Source organism: Pelecanus crispus, chromosome 6 (assembly GCF_030463565.1).
Source record: "Pelecanus crispus isolate bPelCri1 chromosome 6, bPelCri1.pri, whole genome shotgun sequence".
In the NCBI taxonomy this organism is placed as follows: Eukaryota; Metazoa; Chordata; class Aves; order Pelecaniformes; family Pelecanidae; genus Pelecanus; species Pelecanus crispus.
Window position 1 is genome coordinate 46323440 of NC_134648.1, and position 18163 is coordinate 46341602.

Genomic DNA, 18163 nt, shown 5'->3' on the forward strand with positions numbered 1-18163 from the left:
TACCTTCCCCAAAAAAATGTCGTTGCAGAAGGCACTGGATACACTGGTAATGACAAAAAAGGTACTTGCTCCAAGGAGAGGGTCAGTAACTCCCTTTGCTGATAGCTTGGAGCCAAGCTATTATACCTTATTGCTATCATTTAGAGAATAGCAATTGTTATTGCTGTCATCCACTTGGGTGCTCTTTCTGATGCTTTATAGAGAGGCCTGATACCCGGATGCCATTCACAGTCTCAGAATTGGCACAGGAGATTTCCCTGTGGAGAACACCAACCCAACACAGGCAAAAATTGCAATGGGCTAACCAGCTCCGGTTAGTTCAATATCCCATATGCATTCCTCTTTGCCTAAACCAGTGAGCCATTGTCTGTAGCTAGTATCTCCTCCTGTATATTCTGCAAGGGTGCAGGTCAGGCTTCTGTGTGATATTTGCTGTCATGACAGCCAACACCAGGGCACAAAACTGGGGGCAAAACCAATTTAATTCAAAAGAATTGTCCTTGCCAAGCTGAATGTGTGCTGCAAGATCATAGATCCAGTATTTTCCAAGGTCTCCCATTCTACATTACAGAGACTGACTGTGGCAATACCAGCTTGTTGGGAAGAGTCATACCCAAGTCTTTCACATTGTGGGTGCTGTGTGACCTGTCACTGAGGGTGACATGAACAAAATCCTTAGGCAGATCCCAAGCAGGTTTATGCCTCCCATAGGGCACAAAGATGTTGCTGAAGGGTTCTGAAAAATGTTACATGCTTTTATTTTCATTGATAGTTTTAGTGTCAGTCATCAGAGCAGTGAAAGAAAAATCCTAATTGACAAAAGCCACAAAGGCAGAGAGCCCAAAAGCTTCATTTGTTCCCACTGTAAAGTTTGTTAACGTTTGTTAATTGTTCATGCAGTAAGTACTTAATGGTAATGAATTACTGGGCATTAATTGCTGTATGTAATCCCCTGAAAGGGAGAAAAACTCATTCTTTATGTCCAAGTAATCATCATGTTCACTGCATCAGATGTCTTAGTATCTGCCTCTTTTCTTACCTTGCTACCCGTTCAGCCAAATTGCAAGTTTGATGGGAATGTCTTAAGCCATATCAGACAATGTAAGAAACTTCAAAGATGCCTGGCTCCATTCCACCAACTTATATTCAGTATTACCGCAGTCCACGGTGACTGCATCCATTTGTGCAGCCTGACCAAGGTCAAGCTGACCACAGCTCTTCGCTTACCCATATCAGTCCTCTATGTGACAACACCTTCTAGATAATGTGATATTTCTTCCAAAAAGAGCAATGGTATGGTACAGGGAAACATTTCCTGTTGTGATTATTGGTTCAGGGGATTTTGTGTTCTTTTTTTGAATAAAGTTCTTTGCTCTTTTTGAAATCTTTGGGCATTACAGAACCAAGAAGGTAGGGTTGCCTCCATCAGGGCCAGCCGCTTTTCTTCTGTTCCACTTATTCTAAGCTTACAGGATGCTTATTCATGCAGCTGCACACTTTGCAAACAAGAAATGGCTGAGTGGAGCCAAGATTCCTGCTGGAATACCAGCCTGGCTCCAGCACTCAGGCTTTTCAGAACATTGGGCATCTTTACTAACTGTGGTAACATCTCAGCTGAGCTGACAAGGCACTCATATCTGCCTGGATGTCTGGCATTTTGCAATGAGAGGAGCAAGCCAGGACTGACTGAGAAGAGTCAAATTGAGGTGCTGCATTCTCAGAAGCAGAGTCAACCCCATGAGGAAATTACTTTTCTCAGCCTCTTTATTCTAAGTAATTTATTACTGTGGCTGAATGGAAATTTTTTTGGAGTTTACCTCACCACTCCACTAATCCTTTGGAAGAAGCAGAGGTGGTGGGATGAGCCATGAGGGACTCTGTTTATTTTATTTAATTTTGGAGTTTCATCTGGATTTTTGAAACTTTTCTGACTACCATCCTAAATATTTTCTTCCTGATGCTGGTTGTTCAAAAGGTCAAGTTCTCTCGGGCATGGAGCACATAGAGGTTTGGGGTTTTTTAAAGAACATTGGCTACTTGTGCCACACTCATCAAGTTTTAGAGCACAGGTCACTCCTTCTATCTGCTTTGGACTTATTCCAATCGGAGGTCTTTACAAGAGGGCAATATTGAACAGCCTGCCAACCTTTATCAAATGCTTTAATGCTTTCTTTAAACTAGCAGCTGGAGCAATTCTGTTGTCATTATTTAACTGTAACAACCAAAATTCTTTCAGTCTCGCTGGCCCTAGGGGTTACATTAGCAGAATGGGTGTAGAAATGGGGGGAAGAGGAATCCTTGGTTACTGCTGTTTAAAATAATGAGAGATCTTAGCATCACTTATTGCCTGTGCACAGAACAGGGAGAGGCAGCAGGGCAAATATACACAGCTCTGGATGCTGCTTTTTAAAAAATACTGTCATCTAAGGAGGTGTATGTACACCTACAGACAGATCCCTTGTGGAAGTTGTATGCTGAAGGGCTACACTTATGGTAGAAGTTCCTGTTCTTTTTCCCACCCTCGTTTCTCCCTAAGGTGTCTTGCTTACCCAGCCTGTTGGTCGACTGGGTGATTTTGTTGACCCACACTTTTAGCAGGGTAGAAGTCCTCTGGAGAATCCGGGTCAGTCCTGCCAATTTACTTTGACAAATACCGTTCCTTTCATTGTGAATACAAACTAGCTGGAGATCCATTTTTAAGTCCCACATGAAGTGGCGCTTTGAGCAATGTAAAAACCTAAAGCAGGAACTTGACAAGAAGCCAAGTCAAGAAGCCAGTTCTGAGAATTTGGACTTATAATATGTTTGGGGTTTTTACAATTTGTGTTACTTTATGAATACAAGTTAAACCCAGGAAAGGTTAGCTTTTACTTTGTTTTGTTTAGTGCTGGTGCTGACTGTATATGTTGGAGTAGTTACTGCTTGTGAATTCCATATAAATATACCAGCTGTTGTACACTGGTAGTACATTCTGAATTATTTCTTTTTTATTTAAAGAATTAATTTCTGTACTGGTTGATTTACTATGCCTTATGTACTGTTATCTGGTAAAACTAATGCTTTAATGTAAAAGGTGCTAGTGTGCTGTCATGTCCTCTATGATGTTTGCTCGCTAAAATCTTGGCTTCAGAGTAGCAACTGTCACAGCACTGTTGAAAAAGTGTGTGTTGCTGATTAGCAGATGCTTAATGGTACTATATCTGTCTTTTAAAATATCGTATGCTAGTGACAGACCTATTTTTAGTAGAAGTCACCATTAAGTAAGTAGCAATGGTGTGGTAAGGTAACTTTAATATGCTCATTTTTCCAGAAAAGAGGTCTCCTCCGTTTTAAAATACAGATAACTGTTTTAAATAATATGCTGTCCATATAACTAACCTTAAGTAAAATAAAATGCATACTCTGCCATTTATTAGATTTTTGTGCTATCACTCACTGCTTTTGCACAGCCGGTGTTCAATGCTGTATGACTAAATTCTTCGTATCATCTTTGTATTTGGCAGGTCAATATAAGTTCTGTTGAAACAGAAAGGGGGGAAAGTGCAGGGGAGGTTGTTCCAGAATTAAATAAGGGCCTTGCAGAGAACAGGCTTAGCTTGCTATGTTATGCAAGGTATATAACCAAAATATTTTCAAGAAAACTTCAATTAGGTATTTTTTCCTCATTTTGGGAGAGAGAGGTGGAAAAAGACTTACTTTAAAATAAAAAAAAAAATTCTCCACAACAGTCCTGTCCCATTTCATTTGGGGTGCAGTAAAAACAACAAAAATACGACATCAGGTAAAAGTTGTAAGCCCAGAAATAAATAAAATAAGAGCATCAGTCATTTCTATCGCTGGGGAACTTTCTTCATCTAAGCACATATGAACAATTGATCCTTGTAGTCATATATAGCAGTAAACATTAATAACTTAACAGTCTGAAGTCAGTGCTGAAGATATGGAGCATTATTGAAAGATGGAGTCGGGCAGGTGGCACTTTAATATGTTCAGTGTCATGGTTGACTCTAAAGACTAGTAGAATGAAATTACTTGAGGTTCTAAAGATTTAAAAAGCGAACTCATTTTGCTGCACTAAGGAAATGCTACTGATCGGGCTTTCTGTGTCCCTTTTTTCTAGGCTAGAAAATATTAACCCTGAAGAAAATGACATGGTAAGCCATTCTCTGAGGAGATTTCTTGATGTCAGTCTTATATCTTAGAGGCTTAAGTTCAATTGAGTGGGTTTCAAGAACTAAGATGTGGGAAAAAGAAGAATTGACACACTAATAATGTACATCTTTGCTGCAATATGAAAATTCAATAACTTCACTCAGTCAATTTACAATTCACATGTGCCTATTAATTAAAACCCTATATTAAATAAAATATATTAAAACTTCATGTCTGACTAACATATAATGCTGTTGGTAGACATTACAGGAATTACTGAACAGAATAAACAATGCAGACACAGGGATAGATATACTGAAGAATGGAGCTATAATTCTGAATCGAATACACAGGACCAAAGAACGTAAAAAGAAAATAATAGCTGAGGAAATGAATGCAGTAATAGAACAACGGGATGCTGCTTTGTCTCAAGTAAGTCTCTACAAGTATATAATCACTCAATACCAAATTTCTTTTTTTCTTTTTCCTTTTTTTTTTTTTTTCCCTTTTACTTTTGGGGTAAAAAATTATTTCATTTGCTTTTCCCTGCTGAAAATCTTAAAGAGAGCCCTTGTGGTAAATGGCTGATTAATGATCAGCTGTTTCTTCACGGTAGGAATACCCATTGAAATGACATCAGTGCGTTTTATGAGAAAAGTTATTTTTGTATTTTTTGCACTTGATCACTAGCTGTCTCCTTTTTTAAAACAAAATAGTTTTCAGTGTATTGACCACTCTAAAAAGCTGTTAAGGACTTCGTTTTGCATTATGCCGTATTAGTATAATGACAGTTAACTGGGACTCAAGGATTTGTAAAGAGTTATAAGTGGCAGAAATATACGTTAAAGGAAGATAACGGTACCACACGCAACAATGCAAACAATTCCTCCCTTTGTTGATTTGCATTCAGGAGATAAAAATCAGCATGTGGTCCTTGACTCTCAAAGTCTTACACTTCTGCTACATGACTTGAAAGAACCTGAGGTCCTTTTTCTGCTGAGATTACTCATTCCCTGCAATTTCCTATTTTCACAGAACACTATTGTCTTCATTCTGTTTACCATGAAGAGAGTCTCCTTGCTTTTCCCATCTCATGGAAGAGTTTCTCTCTTGTTTTTTTCTTCCCCACAGTTTTCTTTCCTGGATTTTAACCTAGATTTAGCTCAATAGGAACAGGCTGTAGGGAGGAGCAGTCCAAGTAGGGGATATATCTCTTGGGAAAACACAAGATTTTAAACTGGATGAAACTCCTTATGTATTCATCCCAGGCAAGAAATTTCATCTGACTCTTCCAATATTGAAAACTTAGATTTTCAATGTGAGTTACCGAAGTTAGCCCACATCTACCTAATTTCTATTAGATTTAAAGTCAGGTTTGTGATCTTGAGTGTTATTGATAGCGTTGATTGAATTTATGTTGTATTGAAAAGTCTCCTGGTAAGAGAGTCCCTTCTACACACCTTGTAATTTTCACTTTTTTGCAGTCGTCGTTTTTGCATTCTCTCCTACTTTAACCTTGAAAGCCCCATCTGCCTGGTGCTTAAAATATTTGTGTGCCTATCCAGTATGCACTGCAAAGGATGTTAATGTTGGAAGATGTTACTTTTTCAGTCTACTTTCTTTTGCTTTTATAATAATGATGAGCAGCATAGCTGCTGGGAAACATCCAACAGTCCTGCCAAAAGTTTATGTTCTTTCGTCTTTGCACAGGGCATTCAAAAAGTGAGCAGCTTATAAGAGAAAAGCTTTCAGCAGAAGAGAAAGATCTTTTGATATTTTTATTCTTGTTTTGTCATTTTTTGCTTCTTTGTTGGAGTGGACTTTCAGGCATACTTGGACCATAAAACTGTTATGAATGTCAGAAGAATGTTGTGGGGCATTTTAATATACATATTAATTGAACTGATTTTTAAGCTGCCTGTTTAAGGAGGAATCTTTTCCAAGTAATCAGCTTGGAATTAATAAAGATAATTATTTTATACAGTAATGGCTCAAGTGCCACAACTAGCAAAGCCATATTTAGGCCTGTCAGTAAAAAGCACAGGTAATGTTAAGCAGACAGTGCAGCTGAAAAAAAAAAAAAAAAAAAATCCCCATCAAATGAAAATTTAAATGGAATTAAGCTGTACTACTGTGATACCATTTTCAATTTATAATACCATTGTTCTAAATTAATTATTATTAATAGAACTCTATTGATCATGTGGTGTGTTTTCACATATGTGATGCTTTTACGGCTGTAACTCTTGAATGTAGAAAATAGGTCCTTGGAATTGAAGCTACCATTTCAACTTGCGTTTCTCACTTGATGATTCCTTGGGAATTCATACCGTACTTGAATTATTAGTAGTCTTTTGTTAACATTGCCATAGCGGTAGTTATTACAGTGCTAACAGCAAGAACAATAGGAGAGGGATTCCTACATTAGACCACAAAGGGACTAGATATAATTCAGGGGATGTATATGCTTAGCATAACAAATGCAAATTATTGGAAGTTAGATCTGAGGTCGTCTCAGGCATTCATAACATCTGCAAGTTAAAATCTTTTTCTTTTTGGTGGAGGTGACATCAAATGTGAGGGGGGGAATTGATGACAACAAGCTGAGACAAAACAGAAATAGAGTAAACCATTAGCATGCTGTGGCTATCCTCTGAAAAAGGCATTTTTAAAGTTCTGAGGGTACTGGGCAATAGAAGCTAATGCTTTGTGACACATTGTGTGAACACCATGCTGCTCTGTTCCTGCTTGCTGTTGTGCAGTGCTGGAGACAGCAGAGTCATTTGAGTGACCACCGTAACTGGTTCCCTATGACAGAGAACTGCCTACATGATAACAGGGGTTTGGACTGACTGTGTTTAATGAAGCTGCAGCTGTTATTCTTCTTTATGGTTTTCTTCACAATAGCCTATCACTTGACAGTTGAGCAGAGTGAATGTAAGTAGTATCTAGCTTTTGGGGTTTTACTTGTAGGATTTATGATTTTTCTCAGTAAGAAACAATAACACAGCCTTCAGAGCTTGAACACATTGCTTTGATTTCAAGTGAGGAATAGGTTACATTCCTAGAGAATGGACATTCTATAAACTGTGTCTTTCCTATGACCAAGTAAATACAAATTACTTTCAATTAGTCTTTGAAATGCAGTTTTGCAATACTTTTTCTGGTAGTTACGCTATTAAGTTGCATTTAACTGGACCGCTGTTGCAGCATATTTGACAATGGTTAGCTAGGTGTGATTCTTCTATTTGAATTTTACTTGAATAATTTTTTTTTTATTCTTCAAAAAATGAAGAGTACTGTTCATGTCTTGGAAAGGTTCTGAAAATGTTTTTTTGAGCTGTAACACCCAAGAACCTCTGCATATTTTTTTGAGATTTCAAACGTGTATGTTACTTCTTACTAGGAAGCAGATAGAGGCACTTCTATCACTGTATTGAGCTGTGCATGTGTATGTAATCCTAGATCATTCACTAGATTGCTGAGCAAATATGCAAACTACTTTTTGTATGTGTGAAAACAAATAAAATGGTATAAACTCAAATATTTGATACTACTTTTAGTATGTATTTTCAAGTGAATAAAAACCAAACAACTAAAGCATGGCTAAACATTGACATCCATCTTCTCCTGTACCAACCCCCTTAAAAAAACAAACTCAACTGTTTGGTTGTATTTGCTAAGGTATGTTTGTTAGTGAACAGTGTTATACTGGGGAGCTTGAGTCTGTTTTATGACTGATCCTCTGAAAGGATAATGGAGAAAGATGCTGACTGTCATGAGAAATAAAACATCAGTTTCTTGTCTGTAATGTTCAGTTTTGTCTTAACCCATTCAAGGAAAAAAAATATTTGTCCAGTTGCTTGTACTACAGTTCTGCCTTTCTACAAAAATCTTTCTTGCTTGAGTAATCCAATTAGTGACAGACATTTAATAAAGATTACATATGGCATAGTCACATTGTGTAATCTACATAAAATACTTTAAAGAAGTGGTTTCCAGCAGGAGGCAATACAGTGCAATGTCTCAAACTAGCAACCACCTATTAACCACATCACACCTTATGGACAGGAATGTTAATATGATTACAGGGTTGGCAGCTGAAGCTGAGGACTTGAGTAAGTCATTACAATTACTTTTCTTCTAGTTTAGAGAAAGGGGACTTTTAAATTGGTACAGCTTGAAGGAAGTGATTTTTTTTAAAGCTAAATAAGGGATGGCTTATAGTTCAGGAGATCATGTATTTGATATGTTTTCAGTCCTAACTTTCACTCTGTAAATTTTTTTTTTCTTTTAATTGGGAACAGTCAATTCTATACAGAGTTTTAAATATTAAAGGTGTAGAATTTGTTGTTAAGGAAAAACAGTAGTTTCATGGCTGGCAAAGTATCGTCTGTAATACACTGATCTTGAAGTAATAACATAACTGGCAAGCAAACCTGGTTTTACAGCTTTGAATAGTTTGATCACATCCTGCTGTGCAGGAACATGCTTATGACTGCTCATGTAAAAAATTGGCGCGCACCCAGTTGCTCATCTGAAGCAAGTTTAAGTACTTTTCTCCATTTTGAGGCACTGTTTGGCAGCAGGCAGCACTTTATCGTCATCGAAAACAAAGATGAGAAGCACTATGCTTGACTGCCCATCATTATCAGTTTCGACTAATGACTAATAACTGATAAATGTCTGTACTTACAACAAGCCAGCTTCTTGCTAACTTTTTTTTTTTACATTCTGCTCGAGCAATTTCCCTCCTTTTACACCAAATAAGGTGTAGAGCTCTGTGTTATCTGTGATTCACAGAGCATTAAGGCATTCTCAGCACACATGAGTGAACGGGTCTTATTGAAGCAATAAACCCAAGAGCTGTATGAAGTGTAAAACCAACAAAAGCATATGTAAATGCAAAAAATTACTTACAGATCTTGGGCCCTTAATTGGGGAATACTCAGGTGACGGGTTACAATGCCTCATCCTCATGACTGTCTTATTTTAGGACAGAGGTGATCCTTTTGCAACCCAAACCACAGTTTGGGATGTTATTTTTAGTAATTTGAATTAGCAGTTCAGTTTTAAGCTCTGTGTTTTGGTACCCTTTGACACTTCCTGGTTAAGGATACCAATCGAGTTCTTGGTTGGCAGGAGCACATTTGACAGTGTCCTCCTAGCTGCTCTGCCGGGGTGCTTCCCCTACTACCTTCTCCCTTTTGCCGCTGATATTTGGGAACAGGAAAAGAAAAGGTAGGACACTACCTTTTCCACACCACATCTTCACCACACAGTTGTTTGTGAACCAGGCAGCTGCTGTGGGGTACTGGTGATTTTGGTCACAGGCTTATTTGAGGAGGGAGGTGAAGGTAGAGGGGATGTTTATTGTAATTTGAGGATCCAAGGACCACGCTGGTTCACTCTTATGGCTGTTTTCCTTTGGGCAGGCAACAGCAAGTTCCTGTTGCCCACATTTGCAGTGCTTTTCTGTGAGAGGTAGCAGATGAATGGGCATGGGGAAATTACTTGCCGGCAGGATGGTTAAACAGAGAGAGATGAGCTGTCTGCAAGATGCCCCTTTTGCCCTGCAAGTTTAGTCCAAGTCCTGAGAGAAAGCAGTAGGGATATGAAATAAGCTATAGACTAGAACTAAAAAAAAAAAAAAAAAAAAAGAGAGATTTAACATTAAAAGTTGCACTGTGACTGCAGGGAGAAAAGAAACAGGAGTTGAAGAAATGGTTGTCAGTTTTATTGGTATTCACATCAGTGTCCTCAGGTAAACCTCACAGACGTCTCTTCTTTGGAGGTAATGCTGGGTAAAAGGGATCCTGAAGAAAGATCACAAAAAGCCAAGTTACACGAGCAATTGTTGTGATTAGCAATATTAGTTTTCCATTTGATTGTGTGGCACTGGAATTGTGCTTTATAATGTCACATTTCATTTCCAGTGTACCTAAAGATAACCCTTTGAAAGTTTGACTAAATCCATGTTTTAGGAAGTCCATGTTATACTGAACATGGTTAAATCCACGTTTTCTTCACTGCTTCTCAGAATAAACCAAGTGAATCTCACCGGTTACAGAATTTTCGAAGCGCCAAACAGAGCCAGCGACTGCTGTAGTTGGGTGGCATGAAGTAAAACTATTGGCAGTGATGCTGAAGAGCATCATGAATCTTTTGCATCTCACAGAAGGGCAGGTTCTTCCCTACATGGCTACTTACTTCTTCTAAAAACAAACCCAACTTGAAAAATTATAATAATTCTTTACTTTCTGAGACTATTAGGTATGCTCTGACTGTCTACCTCGGATATATTTGTGCTAGCTGGAGCATGAATATTTTCCAAGGGAATACTCAGCTAAACATTTGGCTATGTTCAGAAGATGTGTGAAGTTTTTTTTTCTTCTGAAGTAGGAATTTTAGTCCACTGGAGACTAAAATAGAGAGGAAACTGGCCAAACAGAATCCTCTTGATGTCTTACATTGGGTTTTCCGATTTGTGTAGAATGTTCCCCAAAAGGATAACAGCTGTTTAATCTTTTGCCATGGTGCTCTGTTTTCTTTGATCACTGTGGATAACTCTCAGTTCTCAAGGCATGAAGAAAGCTGAGGAGAGGTGAGATGTTCAGACAGGGTGATAGGAGAAGATTTAGGGACATTACACATCTGTGTCTGTAGTGTCAGTTGGTCTCTTGCATTAATGTAGCAGAGGTTGTGATTTCTCTGTAGGCAGGTGTCTGTTAGTAGGGCATGAAACTCCCTTTCATTTCACTGGAGTCAGAATTTCACTAGTGCAGGTGAGTATTCTGCAGCTTATTCCTTAGTTTGACTTCAGCGAGGCTTTGGTTGTATGAGGTCTTGTAGTTTTTGAGTTAATGCTTCTCACAGCTAGGAGTGCAGGTCAGCTGGTAGGTCATTAGTGGGAGGGAGAGGAGGATCTGAAGGAAATTACCCTGCGGAGCTCTTACACGGAACTTTTGTACTTAGTCCATGAATGCTAAGTATGAGTAAATATGTAAATGTTAATGCAATGTTTTGTTGAAGAGAGGGATTACAGTTTGAACTTCTGAAGCAAATTTTTAATTGATACTACATTTCTTCTTTTTACTGCCATAAGGTTTTGGCTGAATGATGCCCTGAGACACATCATTGTTTGCATTGTTAAATCACCTGTTGTTCCTCTGCAAACAGTGTGTTGTGCAGAATTCAGAAAATACATGTCTGCATACTATTTGAGGGCATGATCAAGCTTTCTGTCTTTCATTGTAAACTTTAATGAATTTCCAGTTGAACATTCATCTTCTCTTCAGTACCTAGAAACTCCTCACCCCTTTGAAAATGACAGTAAATTTGCATGCAAGCTTGTTTGATTAATTGCTATTTGACTCATCTATCATGGTGGTAAGCTCTAGGTTCACACAGCTTAGACTTCCAAACCGATTTCTAGAATTAATTTAAATATTTAATGTCAAAACCCTAAGATGAAAGAGAGGAAAAATGTTTTGTATGCTTATTGATCACCTGTTTCAGTAGCAACAACCTATAGAGGAAATTTCCAATGTGATGCAAGCAGAATTCAAATAGCATTCCCTAAGAAGAGGAGACTGAACCACTGTGCATGCAATAAGTTCTATAGGTATGAGAACTATTGTAGAGGTATCTAAAGTAAGTTTTCCATGGTACTTAACACTTCATAGTTTCAAGTTAGGTACTGAGTGTTGAATCAGATTTCAGTTTGCTTACCTGTTGGATAAAATGTCTCTGATTTTCTTAAAAGTTAAAAAAAAAAAATCCATCTGTGTGTTTCATATTAAAAGCTGGTTTTCTTTGGCAACTTTCAAGAAATCTTTCTGCAAAAATACTTTGTTATTTTCGATACCCAGATGAGTTTGCATAAAAATTCTTTTGACAAACAGGATTTTTGTGTTTCATATTTATATTTAATGTGGAGTCTGAAAAGGCTAATATGTCTGACCTGTGTGTTCATTTACCTCCTTGTTTTTACTCACTTGCCACTTCTTGAATGTTCACAGTTGCAACTTTGTGGTTGATTATAGCTGTATTAGCAAGTAGTGTGAACAAATAGGAATGGATCTGGAGTATGAAATAGTTCTCAGCATCTGGCATCCATGTTAACATATTTCAGGGCATGAGTGTGTGTTGCATTTGTTTTGGTTTGGGTTTTGTTTGTTTGTTTTTTACTTTGGACTAGCTGTAGTCAAGTCCTATGAACTCAATACTCATTTGTGTCAGAAAGCACTAGGTGCATTCCTGGAGTGCATCTTTGAGTTTGCTTTAATCAAAAAAGGAATCCAGTTCATGTTCTCAGATAGCACTCCATGGTACAAAACAAAGCATAAGAAGTAGAGACAGATGAGAGAAATTACAAATGGCACCCCCAGTGCAAAGTAGCATGCACATTGTGTTTCTTCAGTGAAAATTTCTGAGTCATTGAGAACTTTAGACAAAAGTTCAAAGCTTCATTACTTAAAAGTATCAAAATGGAAAAAATCCATTTAATCCAAGAAAATATTTTAAAAATTAGTTACATTAAAGCTCTGCTAGTATATTACAGGATTAAGGATAAAAATTAGATGACTTGAAGAAGGAGAATCAGATTTATTAAAAAAATTTAAAAAATAGGTAAGGGGAAGTAAAAGCTCTCAGTGTTCTTGGAGGAAGTATTCCAGTATGTTTGTATTCAGCCTTTTTACTTTGAAAATTATTAGACTACTTTGTATGCAGACTTTTATGGTGAAGATATTGGACCTGTCCACAAGACATCGATGAACTTGGTTCCTTCAAGGAGAAACAGGTTTTGAACTAGTAGCATAGATCACAAATAAACTGACACACAGAATGTAAAGTTTGGATTTAAGAGCGCGGTGGAGGTATCTTCAAAGAATAGCAGCCAAACTGTATTGCTGATCGTGCCACTAACATGAGCTCAGTAGTTGACTGAGAATACTGTGGGACATGGAGCTAAGAAGAATGAATAGATCTGCTTTTTGTTGACTTCAGGGGTTTCTTTTTTCCCTCCCAGAGCCCGTAAAGTGAAATATTGGCCCATCTTCTAGCATTGCAATACCCTCCACAGTCATCCTTATAATTCAGCATGTGTGTTAAGCGGTAAAGAGAGGTGGTGAGTAAGGAAGTTTAGGTCTGGCAGTAACAGAGAATGTAAGGAAAAATTATTGTAATGATAATAAGCTGATTACTCATTTTCAGCATAATGGTAGATGATTGCGACTGAAATGTAGGACTTAATAAACATTTTTGTTACTTCAATTTCTTTCTAGATTTTTAATTATTTGTAAATGAACAGGTAACAATTACCACAACAGCAGTGTTCCCTTTTGCTTTGGTCTGGACATTGTGACCTTTGGTTGTGAAGCCATTAATCAATTTCTGGAAGTCCTCAGGCCTGATAAAGTTATTTTACATATTCTGGTCTAAAGTGTGTAGCGGTCCTGGCAAAAAAAAGTGGAACAAGAAAATCTATTAATATTCTCTTTATGAAAGAAAGTTTTCACAGTAGCATTAACTTATCTATGTCTCGGTCACCAAGTATGCCTACATTTGTTTGTTGTATGGCTTTGCTGTTTCGTGCTTCAGATGGTGAGTATCTAGGATTTACCCTCTTTTCCGTGTTCTGTTTATTCACTGTTAATTATTTTTCAAGCTGAGTTGCTTGAGAACAAGAAAAATTTAGCTTCCATTACCCTCTATTGCAAATGAAGGACAGACTTTCCTATTGCGTGTGGTCTGCATGTGATTGTAAGATGCTGTTGTCAGGGAACTTCCTTCTATAGCTTTGAGACGAAGTATTCTTTCTCAATCTGCAAGCATTTTTTCAGCCTCATTGCTTGAGATCCCATTCACAATCAAAATGTTAGGACTTTAACTGAATATCAGTCTGCAAAGCTAGTCTTGAAAATCTCACTGTGAAAAGGAAAGCATCCGGTGCCAGCCTCCCAGAAGAAACAGCAAAATTGTTGTTAATCCCTTGAGCTAAATAGTCATATCAGCCTGCTTTCTACTGTGGGGCTAGCCAGCAGCTGTGTGTCTCGTTACATATTCTCTTTATGTCGTGTGTGTTGTCTTCTATGGTATCCAGACACTTCTCAGCAGTAGTCATGCATTTACCCGTTTTGTTTGTTTTGGCAGGCAGGCCCATCACTTTGCTTTCAGAAGTTGTCATAACATTCTTCTATCTTTGTGTTTTTCTTAATTTTTTTTTCTGCTTAGGGTGTCCTACTCTCTAAACAAGAGGGATGGAATTGCCAGGAAGCTTTGAGTTGGATGAGGGCAATGTTGGTAGCTGCATGTGTCAAAGGCAGCTGATTTTAGGTTTAAGCATTTCTGCTTTTCAGTAACATATCTGAAGGCTTTTAGGTGGCTGTTCATTCAAAGCCGCATGGTCAGTCCTCTTGAGAAGTGTGCGTCTATTGGGGTAGCTAGTCACACCGATCCCTGTAAAACACTTCAGTGAAGCTAAAACTAAATTTTGTTATGGGGTAAAATCTTCAGATTCAAACACTACTTAATATTTGAAAAGTCTTATTCATGTACCAAAATCATACAGACATTTCTCAGTATTACTGAAGCTGAGCAAGACATAATTGCTAAATATGTGGTTTTGTTTTAGTTTTGCAGAGCTTTTGTTTACTTAAACATTTCTTTGTGGGATGTCCTTGTCTTCTATGTATGATTCATTTTAAACTTGTGCAAAGCTGATTAATGTCTTCATTTTTTAAAAAAATTTGTATTCCACTTTTCAGTGCATGTGAGCAAATTTGAAAAGATGTCTGTTTTGCTGTTACCTAGATCTCTGTACTGGTGAGAAAGAAACTGATTTCACAATAACATTTGAAAATATATAATTAGTTACTCCATTTCCACTCTTATTCTTAGACTGTTAAAACACTGATATTAATATTGCTGATCTTTAGTATCGAAATTTCCTAAAAAAGCATATTGCTTCCATGGAGAAAGAGCAAATACTACTGATTCAGGTAATTTATTAAAAAAGTGTTTCTCGTCCCTGACATATCTGCAGAGCTTTGTGCTTTCACCTACCTAGTTAGCTATTTTACTTTGTTATAATCTCTAGTTGAAAGTAGCTTTTATTACACATTGAAGAAGTTTTGGGAGAACACATTACACAACCAAAAATTGAAGAACTGCCACTTAAGCAACTGATGGCTCAGTTGAGAGTGCGGTATTTATCAGGACAAACAGATAGTGTTTACTACAAGGAACACCTGCAATCCCATGATTACAATATCTGAATAGAGAGATTAAAAAACTGTGGCATCTATACAGCGATCCATGATACTGTTTTCTCAAATAATGTGATGATATTTAAAAATGGACCAGAAGTATTCTTGTCCTTTTGTGCAGTAAATGCCAACTTAACGTTTAGGCAATAGTCTTGTTTGCATATGGATTTTAAGAAAATCCATTGAAGATTAGTTGAAAACCAGCTCATTAGAATGACAGATTGTTTACCAAATTTTGTTTTCTTGTCAACTAATATTGGTTATGTTCAATTAAACAAGGTTACACTTTCTAAAAAAGTACCTCTGTCAGCAGCTGAGTACCTTGCATATATCGGAGAATCAGATTCCTAATTTCTAGATCTAGTTAGAAGATCAGGCTGTGAATGTTTCTTTCTAAAATTTCGCCTTTTCATACGCCTTTCACACCTTCCCTACCTCCATTCTACTATATATATTTTTTGAGTACCAACACTGCGGATTATTAACTGGGGGTGAGGGAAAGGCTTTAAACAAAAGCAATTATCAGCTATCTGTCATGGTGTGTTGTGTCAGATGTTTGACAAGCTGTCTCTTGGCCACAGGCCATCTGGTTGTAATGGAACTGACTACTCTTCTGAGGAGCCAGCAAAGCGTGTGCCCACCGGAAGCAATAGCTCCATATCATTTGGTCGACCCAGTAAAGCAAAGGTTTTGGGTATAGTAATCCCAGTTCTGACATGATCTTGTCAGTTGATTAAGCTTCTTAAACTTTCTGTGCTAATTTCTCATCCCATAAAACAAGAAAGTCTTATTTACTGACTTCATTTAAGTGTTGGAAAAAATGATTAGTCTATGTTTATCAAGAGTTATAACATCACCAAACACTGTATAATTTAAGAAGAGTTATTGAGAAGAATTGCATAATAAAGAGAATATTTATGGGAACAAGATGAAGCAAAAATGTAGGCAAAAATGACACAGGGCAGCGGAATGGACGTCACACAGGCCAAGATGAGAATTGAGAATTAGACTATGTGTACATTCTGCCGTGCAAAAGAAAGGAGGAAAGATGCTGCATTTGAAGGAGAGAGAGACTAAAGAAACTGGAGAGGGAAGACTGGTGTTTCCTCCTTTCAACAACAGAGGAGAAATACAACAAAAAAGTAAAATAGCTAGTAAAAAATAAAGTTCATGGCTTTCTGAAATTTGTGGTCCTTCCTTTTATTAGGAATTCATACTCTTTTATAGTCCTTTTGTAGTCTCCCTCATTAGAGATATTCAAAAACCAGCCAGACACTGTCCTGGGCAAATGGCTTTAGGTGGCCCTGAAGGAGGATTGGGAAAGATAGCCTCCAGAGGTCCCTTCCAAACTCAACCATTCTGTGATTCTGTGATTATATTTCCATGTTAGAAAGGACGTGTAAAGGATCTACAAATCTGCAGGAATAAAATGTGATTGCTTTTTGAGCCCATGTGATGAAGAAGTGGCTGGCTACTGAGGAATCTGTCCCTATCTAAACTGAAGACAAAAAATCAGTGGTATATTAGGTTATCTGCATTTATGAAGTGTTGTGACTGCAGTAGCCCGTTTCATAATATTACAGCTCAGTGTGCTAACAAATTGCACAGTAGGTAGCACTGGAATTTCGAATGACCAAAGCTGCCTTGCCAAATAGTGTGTAAATGAGTATGTGGGAGTTGCGTTGACTTGGAAAACGGATACTAAGACCATAAGTAAAAGAAGATCAGAATAGTATCTTAATATTCAGCTGCTCTGACTGGTTTCTTTGGGACCTTTTACTGCAGTACTACTTACTACCCAACCAGGGTAGAAATTATTTCAGGTAGTCAGTAGGGTATTTCAGTGCTGGTTCTCTTGTACATAGTGTCTAACTAGTTCATGCCCTGCTTTAATGGCAAATTTATTCTAAGACCTCTTTGGTGTTGTGTAATTTTATTCTTTAAATGTTTTTAAAGATTAGGTTAGTTACTCTGAATTATTTTCTGTGCAGAAGTTTCTACTCTGAAATAGTCTCTTGAATCTGTATGCTGGAATTGCTGCCATGCATTGGAAGTAAAACGGATCCTAGTCTAAGTATTATTGTACTTACACACCTTTATTCAGTGATTTAGAATTTAGCTAGTAAAGATTTACTTTTTAAATTTTTTTTTATAATTTCCTTTGCTTTTGAATATAACACACTGACACGCGAACTATATGAAGTTCGTTGTACTATGCCACTTTCTTGTGTTTCTACAACTCTGCAGTGGGGCGTGTGTGTGAGCAAGCATACTAACCTTGCATACTACTCATCAGCTTACATGCTTAGTTTATACATTATTTATTAGACTTATAGGCATGAAATTAAAAAATTGAATTAATAATGTGACTTCCATGTAAAACAGAAGTCACTTATTTATATATGAGTCAGGAAAAAAAAAACACTCTTAGGTTAGTTGAATGCATTTTTGCTTAATTCAGACCCAGTACAGCTCTGTGAATACGTTTGACTCCAGGTTACTGGGTTCATGTTCTGATTAGAAATGACTATGAAGAATGGATCAGAGGTGAGGCAAGATCGGTAATTTATATGCAATGGATACAGGAAATTCTGAAGGTGACCCAGTTACGTGGCTTCAGCAGCTCTTGCTGTTAAGTTTCCTCCTGCAGATCAGGAATCTGTCAGCAACTCCCTGTTAGCAGAGCCATGGTAGTCCAGTAGCACAACCAGCACAGGAACCCTGCTTGAATGTCCTGTGAG

The 18163-nt window shown here is 37.5% G+C and overlaps 1 protein-coding gene across 1 annotated transcript in view; it reads left to right on the top strand.

Moving 5' to 3' along the window:
* The window catches only part of MIPOL1 (mirror-image polydactyly 1), a 156868-nt gene that overhangs the window by 35944 nt on the left and 102761 nt on the right, over positions 1-18163 (top strand). Inside the window, exons 7-8 of the mRNA XM_075712879.1 lie at positions 4121-4154; positions 4414-4584. Coding sequence (XP_075568994.1) covers positions 4121-4154; positions 4414-4584 — 205 coding nt within the window. The remainder of the gene's footprint in view (positions 1-4120; positions 4155-4413; positions 4585-18163) is intronic.